General features: G+C 38.9%; 1 protein-coding gene across 4 annotated transcripts in view; it reads left to right on the plus strand.

The window, feature by feature from the left end:
* The window catches only part of LOC132105860 (neuron navigator 3), a 169,610-nt gene extending 161,105 nt beyond the window's left edge, over positions 1-8,505 (plus strand). For 2 of the 4 annotated variants that reach the window (XM_059511319.1, XM_059511320.1), the window contains 10 exons: positions 1,564-1,661; positions 1,741-1,836; positions 1,921-2,089; positions 2,180-2,415; positions 2,644-2,801; positions 2,924-2,995; positions 3,161-3,357; positions 3,436-3,554; positions 3,649-3,852; positions 6,651-8,505. In XM_059511319.1, coding sequence (XP_059367302.1) covers positions 1,564-1,661; positions 1,741-1,836; positions 1,921-2,089; positions 2,180-2,415; positions 2,644-2,801; positions 2,924-2,995; positions 3,161-3,357; positions 3,436-3,554; positions 3,649-3,852; positions 6,651-6,770 — 1,469 coding nt within the window. In that variant the 3' untranslated portion in view covers positions 6,771-8,505. The remainder of the gene's footprint in view (positions 1-1,563; positions 1,662-1,740; positions 1,837-1,920; positions 2,090-2,179; positions 2,416-2,643; positions 2,802-2,923; positions 2,996-3,160; positions 3,358-3,435; positions 3,555-3,648; positions 3,853-6,650) is intronic. The other 2 variants (XM_059511322.1, XM_059511321.1) reach the window with 1 other exon arrangement.
* The last annotated feature ends 1,414 nt before the right edge of the window (positions 8,506-9,919 follow it).

A 9,919-nucleotide genomic window follows, 5' to 3' on the forward strand; every position in this document is an offset into this window, starting at 1 on the left:
GACAAAATCCCATAGGCTTACATTAATGGGGCCCTATCTTTTAATCTAAATATCATAGAGATTTGGGATTGGACTATTTGAATATGGACCAATAAGCAACCATCTCTCAACCTTTAAAATCACCCTTTAACCACATCTCAGAACACCTTACAAACCAATGAGCAATACCCTTGCAACCATCTGTAACTAGCGTCAAGGCATTGACAATTTACATGGGCAAGTACAACTCATATTTAAAAAAAATAAAATAAAATTGAAATCTGGTGTAAAGGCCAGATAAGCCTTAATTATTATATGTGAGCCATAAAAATGGCTGTTTAAAATTCAGTTCAATTTAAGTTTATTTGTAAAGAGCTTTTCACGATGCAAATTGTTGCAAAGCAACTTTACTGAAAATTTTACGTTTATACATTATATTTCGGAGTAGGTTATTAGCGGTGACTATGGCAGAAATGTACAGTTAAAATGATGCAGTTAGTTCTAAATTACACGTGATCAAACAGACAGTGAAAACTATTAACTGCAATGATTATATGTTGTGATTGCGATTAAGCAAAATTTGGTAGTTTTCTAGGTTGTTCCAGGGTTAGCATCATCTCAGATCTTCGTAAGTGTTGGATCCAGACTGAAGCTTGTGTAATTCGTAGTTGCCTCGAGGTGCAAATCTTGTAACAGAAACGGAGAAGCAGACAGAGATCTAACCAAGCAAAGTTTATGACTCAAATGTTTTGTTGATACATGATAAACAGTGCTGCATTAGTGTTTCTATTTGGCATATAAGGTCACCATTAAAAGCACTGCAAGCAAACTTGATACATATAATCTTCTCATCATAACTGTGCATGTAGATTTTTTCGAACTGATGATTTTGTTTTCCACCAGTGTGCACGGGCACACGGACCGCAGAGTAGATTTGCATATGGCTGTATTATTGATGATTCTACTGTGGCGCTGATTAAAACTCTGGCATGGGGAAGACCATTTCACACCTGTGCCGGAAGAGAATGAACGCAGCGAAGAGTGAAATGGCCTCTTTTCTGTAAGGGAGGATTTGAACGCCGGGCCTGTGGCCACATCTCGGGACAGGTTGGTGGAGGCTCGTCTGTGCTCTGGCTAATTAAAAGTAGCGACTTCTGAGTTCTCTCTGGACTTCGGGCTGCTTAATTGATGGAGAGATGTGTGGACGAGCACTAGAGCGTGGGCAGGCGTGCGGTGGAAGGACGTTATCACCCCTCTGCAGAGCAAAGCGTGCCAGATGAAACAAAGCACCTCCCTCCCGCCCATTCACAAGCTCTTCGTTCAATGCCCATCAAAGCCGCACTCCTCCACTAACAGCCTTCTTCCTGTATTCAAAGCCCTGTTAAAACCAAACAGCTCAACCCCGCAGACAGCAAAGCTTAAAGCAGTCGGCGTTTAACTACAGTCAAAGCTGAACATTAGTGTCTTCGTTGCTGAAAAAAGTTCTTCTCCCCCACAGTTAATGATTCATTAAGTCTTTTGAGTTGTTCAGCCTTTGATATTTTTGTCACAGAGTGAGTTGAAAGTTTGCGTTTGTGTGCACAGATATTCTGCTGGATGATGGCTATGAGGGCAATCTACGCAAAGAGGGCAGAAGTGTCCGTATAGTGGTCACCATCAACAGCGACTCCAACAAAACCAAGGTATAGAGTGACTTTAACTAGTCTGTTTTAATTACAGTAGCTATTTTGACATGAAAAAGACCTTTTTATATCATTTTAGGCTATGCAGAAGAAGGAGTATCTGATTGGCTCCATTGGCGTCAGCGGCAAGACTAAGTGGGATGTTTTGGACAGTGTAATACGGCGCTTGTTTAAGGTGCCAGTTTAGCCTTTTGCTAAATTAGAGGTATATTTCAGGTGCCATATTTGAAATCTTACAGATTCATTTGCTTGGGTTTAGGAGTATGTGTTCCGTGTGGATCCATTGACCAGTTTGGGCCTGAATTCGGATAGTATAGTGTGCTACAGGATGGGGGATGTGATCCGATCTCATGCTTTCGAGGTTCCTGAACTCTTGCCGTGTGGATATCTTGTGGGCGACAACAACGTCATCACAGTCAGTCTCAAAGGTGAGAATCCTCAGAAGGTTCTTGGAGGCTCCATAAAAGAGGCCAAATGTGCTGCAAAGATTTGACGCAAGTGTCGTTTTGTTTATGTAGGTGTGAAGGAGGGTAGCATTGATGACCTGGTGTTTGACACACTGATTCCTAAACCCATCATTCAACGCTACTTAAACCTGCTGATGGAGCACCGTAGAATTATCCTGTCTGGTCCCAGTGGAACCGGTAAATCCTTCCTAGCCACTAAACTAGCTTACTACATCATCTCCAAGACTGGTCAAGAGGTGACTGACACTAACCTGGCTAGCTTCAATGTGGACCAGAAATCCAGCAAGGTACATATTTCCAGGACTCTAAATAAATTATTGTAATGTGTGATGCTAGAGAAAATGGCTAAATAAGTGTTTTAATTAAGTTTTTCCATATTTTCCCCATCTGCCGTTGGTTGAACCACCTTAATCTTAGTCCATCCATCAATGTTGCTGAAATATATGTTATATAATAGTATTTAAGTAGGGTTTCTGCAGACTGTAACACTTAATGTGCTCTTGCTTTGCTTTAAGCAGGATCTTCGGCAGTTCCTTTCAAGCCTGGCTGAGCAGTGCAACACAGAGGAGTGTGAGATCGAGCTGCCCTCTGTAGTTATTCTTGATAACCTCCATCACATTGGCTCCCTTAGTGACATCTTTAATGGATTCCTCAACTGTAAATATCACAAATGGTGAATATTCCTCTTATTTTACATTTATACATATTTATTTAGCTGTGTGTATATTCTTGTCTATCAAACTGATCAAATATAAATTAATTACATCTAATAACGTGCAACTGTCCCTTTCACAGCCCGTATGTCATAGGAACTATGAACCAGGGTGTGTCCTCATCTCCAAACCTGGAGCTGCATCACAACTTCAGGTATGGTGCTCAGATAGGATCTGATGATTGTTATTACAGCCTCTTGCCACATGGGGGCCATAAATGATCATATTTTACATTTGTCAATAACATATAGAAACTCGTACAGTACATAAATCTTTCCAGTAATGTTCTCAGTGTAATATCAGACCTTCTTTCCCTCAGGTGGGTGCTGTGTGCCAATCACACTGAGCCAGTGAAGGGCTTCCTGGGCCGATTCCTGAGAAGAAAGCTGATTGAAACGGAGATTGATAAAAACATGCGCAGTAACGACCTCATCAAGATCATCGACTGGATTCCTAAAACCTGGCAACACCTCAATTCCTTCTTAGAGGCTCACAGCTCCTCAGACGTCACCATCGGTAATACACACAACGCATGATCCGCATTTGATCTGTTTATTCACAGAGCAGAGGTGAGATATTTAATGTCACTCCCAGGTCCTCGGCTGTTTCTGTCCTGTCCGATGGACGCTGGTGGCTCACGTGTGTGGTTTACTGACCTGTGGAACTATTCTCTGGTGCCATATCTGCTGGAAGCAGTACGAGAAGGACTGCAGGTACACATGCAGCCACACACACTCATGCATATATTTTTTTTTCTCACAGTTTGTAGCTAAAACTTTTCGTTATCTGCTTGGCTCATTGTTCCAGCTGTATGGTAAGAGGGCGGCATGGGAGGACCCGTCCAAATGGGTGATTGACACCTACCCCTGGAGCTCCGCCTCCCTGCAGCATGAAGGCCAGTCACTGCTGCAGCTGCGGCCGGAGGACGTGGGCTATGATGGCTACAGCTCCTCTAAAGACGGAGCCGCCTCCAAACAAGTATCTCAGAGCGACACAGAGGGAGACCCACTGGTAAAGATAGCTTCAGAAAACATAGTTCATTTAGATAATACACTACTGTTCAAAAGTTTGGGCTTGAATAAAAAATATAGCAATATTATGGAATATTATTAATTTCAAATGTATTTTTTTAGTGTATTTTTCATATGTGATTTATTCTTGTGATAGCAAAGCTGAATTTTCAGCAGCATTACTCTTTCTTAAGAAATCATTCTGATATTCTTATTTGCTTCTTAAGAATCATTCATTCGTTATTATTTGTAGTATTGAAAACAGTTGTGCTGCCTTAAGTTTTGTGGGAACCGTTTTTCAGGATGATTAGGAAGTTTAGAATTAAAGTATTTATTCTAAATACATATTTTGTAATATTATACGTCCTAACTGTAACGTTTGATCAGTTTAATGTGTCCTTGTTGAATAAAATCATGAATTTCTTATTTATCCCAAACCTTTAACGGTAGTGTATACTGTATGTTATAAGATACTAAAAGATACTGTGCTACATTTTGTCTTGCCAGATAACCAGATCTTTTTCTATATAGACTAGAAACTGCCCAGAGGAGCAAGGTGAAACATGGGCAATATTTCAGAGAATAAGATAATATTTCATAGAAACTGTGAAGTCTACAGTGTTATCTAGATCTAATTCTCACATAGAGTATTTTTCTAACATGTCAATGGACAATAAAGACTAGGGGCTCAGATAATCTGTCTGTCAGTGATGAGAGAGAGAGAGAGAGAGAGAGAGAGAGAGTGTGTGTCAAAGAGTCGAGCTCTCTCCTACCCTCCTGTGGACATCACTGTACTGTAAGAGTCTGATTATGAACGCTATGATATTAATGTCCTCTAGGTGGCACCACTTAGATATTCAGCACAAGCAGTGGGACTTATCCATGAATCATGACACATGGGCAGAACAAATGTCTTTGTAAATCTTAACTTTTTAATCTTGTAACTTGTTGCATTCAGTGAAATTGCACAGTTTATATGAGAATGGACTTGTACATAGAAATTTGTTCTGATATCTTTTTCACGAATAAGGCCCAGTGTCAAAAACACTGTTCTCTACACATTTTTATGTTGTACAAATATCTAATAGTGTTAATTATTAATCATTGGAATAATAATAACTTTGGCTTCCTAAGGTCTATGGCACACCTTTTTTAAACAAACATTGGTGCGCTGTCTCATCTTGCTGTCTCCTCTCATTTCTTTTTTTTCTGAGAACAGACGTTCAGAGATTATAAGGTGACAGAACTGCTGTTGTTTGTTTAAATATCAGTGATTAGTTGGATCTAATTGAGTCTGATAGCGCTTGTGTTTATAGATTAAAGGATTTTAATGTTGTAGTGTCTCTTGTGTGAATGTTGAGGTACAAACATTTCATCTGTCTGTGTTTGATCCAGTGTTTGTCTTTTAGTTACACTTTATATTTACATTCCAGATGTGTTGAGCTGGTGTTTAGATTATTCACAGCCATTGATGTGAATTTATGTATGAGTTTTTGTAAACACCATCAGTTTTGAGCTTTGTGGCTGTGTTTTTGAACATCACTAGTGTGGATGTGTGAGTTCATGTGTTGTATAACTAAAGCAGTGTGCTGTTTGTTTGATTAGCAGAGTATTATTGGGGAATGTTACATTTCAAAGTAACGTGTTACACTACATGTGCCCTTATCAAAAACGTAAGTTCAAAAACATTTAATGTTACTTTTTGTGGAACGTGTGAAAGGTGGTCACATTTAGAAATATTTGGCAAATTTTGCAGGCATTAATTTCATTTCATCAATACAAATATATGCAAGTGTGAATTTTGCATTAGGGGAAAAAACCCCACACAGATTTCACAACAGGTTCAAGTTGGTTACATCAATTCAAAATGTTGACCAACAGAAAGCTGCTTGGTTTGAAAGTGACTTCTGTGTCTGCTTTGCTTCGTACAGTACATTGCTACACTATTAAAGGGTTAGTCCACCCAAAACTCAAAATTCTGTCATGAATTAACCTCATGTCGTTCCAAACCCGTCAGACCTTCGTTAATCTTCGGAACACCAATTAAGATATTTTTGATGAATTCCGAGCTCTCTCTGACCCCCCCATAGACGGCAAGGATCCTAACACGATCAAGGTCCAGAAACATATAAGGAGATTGTTAAAATAATCCACGTGACTTCAGTAGATCAACCGTAATTTTGTTTTATACTTTTTTTTTACAAATACTTTTTTTGTGCGAAAAAAATAACTACTTTATTCAACTATTTTAACAATCTCATTGCTACGTTCCTGAGCCTTGATTGTGTTTGGACCCTTGCTGTCTATGGCGAGCCAGAGAGCTCTTGTATTTTATCAGAAATACTGTATCTTAATTTGTGTTTTGAAGATGAAGGTCTTACGGATTTGAAACGACATGTGGTGAGTAATTAATGACAGAATTAAAATTTTTTGGTGAACTGTGAATGTGACTATATCTGAAGATTCTGGCTACTTGTGTTTCCATTTTCTTTCAGCCTATGTTTTTTCCCAGAACAATATACAGCAACAAGTCTATTCATTGTTTTAAATATTTAGCTAAATTGTTTAATTACATTGTTTACAATGATCTAGTGACCTAGAAGACAAATTACTTTTTTTAATTCTATTTGTAAGTAAATAAATAGAGAGGTATGTTACATACTGGAAATAAATTTAATGCATAACATACTTCTTACGATTGAAAAGTAACTTAATTCCATAGATTTGTTAGTTGTAACCCAGACTTCATGCTCTGTTGAGTAACATCTTTCTGTATATATTTCCTTCTCTGTCCATTAGATGAATATGCTAATGAGGCTACAGGAAGCTGCTAACTACTCCAGTGCCCAGAGCTGTGACAGCGACAGTGCCAGTCACCACGACGACCTGCTGGACTCCTCACTGGAGTCTGCCCTCTAAGCCCCGCCCCATCAGAAGAAGTCGTCTTCTAATTGGTTTAAAAGCAGAGCAAAGGGCCTACAGGACTTTTGTGGTACATGCCTCCAGTGGTAAAACGATGCAGAGTCCAGGATATGGGGAATGAAAAGGTGCTGGTGGCACACACAACACTGGCGAAAAGTGTGTGTGCCCACATAATAAAGAAAAAAAAAACACAACAACTGGAATTTGTTGGAGGTGATCTGTTAGTTAAACATGTTTACAGAGGCAAGTGTTTCTTTTAAATTCACTGAGGTGCAAAAACCTAAAGGGCAACATTCTGAAATCTGACCTCAGTTGATAAACTGGTGCTGCCGTGGTGCCAAAACCAACTTGCGGCTTACACTTATCTCGCCAGCACCATTCATGAAACGGCTCCAGCCAACAAGCACAAACGTGCAACGTGTCATTACCGCTACTGTGAAATCATACGCAAATTCGCAAATCTCCACCACTCGTTTCACTGCCAAGCGTATAGTGACCTACAGCACCCCTGCACCACACCGTTCCATGCACTAGTATTTCGTTGGATCCCACGGCTGTGTGCGTAGTTCTTTCTCCTCTCCGCAGGTACGAGGCAACCGCTTGTAGGAGAGTGTACCAGCTTTGTGAAAAAGAGCAGAAAATGGTGCTTTCTTGCTGCCTTAAATGTGCTGAGCTCTGAAGACATTTAAATGTGGTGCCACTGTCCTTTTTCGCAGAAATGATGGGGTAGGACAGAACCAATCGGACATTTTCCGAAATATGCCACGTCCACATATTTTATTTTTGTTACATTAGTGTAAAACATGGCATTAAAAAGGTCCAAATGTATAAAAGTAAAAAAAAAGATCTTTATGTAATCCCAGTTGAGCTGGGATCACTTGAAACGAGAGCACAAATCCGACTCGTCGCTTCGCTAGCATGCGGTTTTTACTTTGCTTTATGTGTGTACTTGCACACGGAAACGTTTTACTCTCCCGTGCGCCAGTGTTTGTGTAGTCGACGTTCATTCATCCTTTCTTTAGTTTGCTACATGGGTTTTGCACAGTTGAAAAGGTGATTGTAAATATCCAAGTCTTGCACAGCCTCTTAAAGATGCACTCTGCCCGGTCGGTATTGCGTTTCTGCTCTTCTAGACTAGCATTACGCTCTTGTGATTTACAGAGAAAAAAAAAAAAAGGCAAACCAGCAACCTGTCCAAACTGTATATGTCTTGTATTGACTGCTTATTATACAGAGCTCTAAACTGTACAGTGAGAGGTGAAGTGTTTTTCAATTTCAGAAAACCTTAGTGTTAAGGGCGTAAAATCATTCAAAGCGATTCACTGTTTTATCTTCACAATGCATCAGAGCCCAACCATATCTAAACCTGCATAACACTGTTACACTTCCTGTCCTGCAGCTTTCAGAGACACTGGTCCTTTTGGACGTAAACCTCACTTAAAGACCCCATGAATGTTTTATTGTAGAACCCGACTGCCGTACAAAATAGCCATTCTAAAGATTGGAATGAAATGTGTATGCATCCTTAAATGCAAATATGTTTATGAAAGATAAAAACTGTACATTTTAAAAGTGTATATCAGCTTAAAGTATTTCAAGAGTACTTTTAAGAGTACAAGAGCTTATAAATGACCTCAAAACTAATAGGCAGACAAAAAACCACAAGACTCTTCATTTTGATTTCATAGGATTTTTTAAAACTCATGTGTAGCATTGCACTAGATAACAAAATCAAATCAAGCGGCATGTATTTTGCAAGCTATCATTTCACAAAATTTGTGATGTTTTTAAATAATGAAGCATTACAGTGTTCAAAATGAATACAAAAAGTATTAGAGGACACTTTCTGGTCATCAGACATAGAAGAACTACACCTGTTGTTACTTTGTTACAACAGGTTGTTACTTTGCTCAACCACTAAATCAACAGGAGACGAAAAAAAAAAAGTTAGTTGAAGGTTTAACATCATTTGTTATGAAGATGCAACTTGATTTGGTGTTTTGCTATCTAATGTAATCCAACAGTATTCAAGTTTGAATAAAGTGTCTGAATACTAATTAGGGCCACTGAAAATCACTTACAATTAAGTAAAAATGAATCCCAGTTTACTGTGAAAGACTTTTCATTGGATTACATTTTAAGAGTTTGCACATGTTTACAGTAAATGAATCTCTGCTTGCTTGATGTACATGGTCAGGAAGATACAAGGTGTTTCATACAAGGTGCTAAAGGTGAATCATTGAAAAGCTCTGCGTCTTATCCGATCAGGCCTTTACCACATCCAGCTTCACCTTCTGACTCAAACTACTTCTCAAAGTAAGTCATCCTCACTGCCACAGTTTTACAGGCTTTAACCTTCGAGTCTTTCCAATCTACCTTTTTGTTGATTCAGGAAACTGCTTCTTTTTAATTCCTCGGCACTACAGCGGTGCTATATATTAACCTCCAAACTCTGTGACTCTGTGCCTGATGCTTTGCTTGTCAACCATGTTCAGTGTAAAACTACTCGACAGAAACATTTATAAGAAGTGCAGTAAAGGTTTCCAACTGCCTACTGGTCCCTAACCTCAAACACAAATAGTGATTGTCCATGGTACATCAGAAATCCAATTTTTTTTCAGTTTCTTCATGTTATTGCAAACACATCTCTCGGTGAGCGCATAACATTGAACTACTTTGAAAAATGTTTCTTTTCAGGCGAAACATTTGTTGGTAGATGTTTTATATTTTGTACATTTGTAAGTAACATATCATGTAAATAGAAAGAGACCACAATTTAATTCATCTGGGGGATTTTGTAGTCTTTGTAAAGCCCTAATAAATGGTATTTGGTGTCACCTGGGCATTGAGTGTTGATTTATTATTTATATATTTATCAACATGCTTTTATAATTATGTTTTGTCTTTTCTTTTCTTTTTTTATCTGTTTTGTGTGTATGTCATATTTTGTGTGGCAAAGTACTATTCAGTTCAGTTTTACCAATAAATGATTCGCTCATGAACCTTGTTGTGCCCTCTTGTGCTTCTGGAAGTAATAGCATCACGTCTGCGCTGTGGCCTCATCTTCTTCTGAATTCATTACAGTGTGTTAGACCAGAGTACCTCGCTTTAGACTTGTGATGAGCTGAGGTTTCAGGGTGTCTCAT

Source organism: Carassius carassius, chromosome 26, assembly GCF_963082965.1.
Source record: "Carassius carassius chromosome 26, fCarCar2.1, whole genome shotgun sequence".
Taxonomy (NCBI): domain Eukaryota; kingdom Metazoa; phylum Chordata; class Actinopteri; order Cypriniformes; family Cyprinidae; genus Carassius; species Carassius carassius.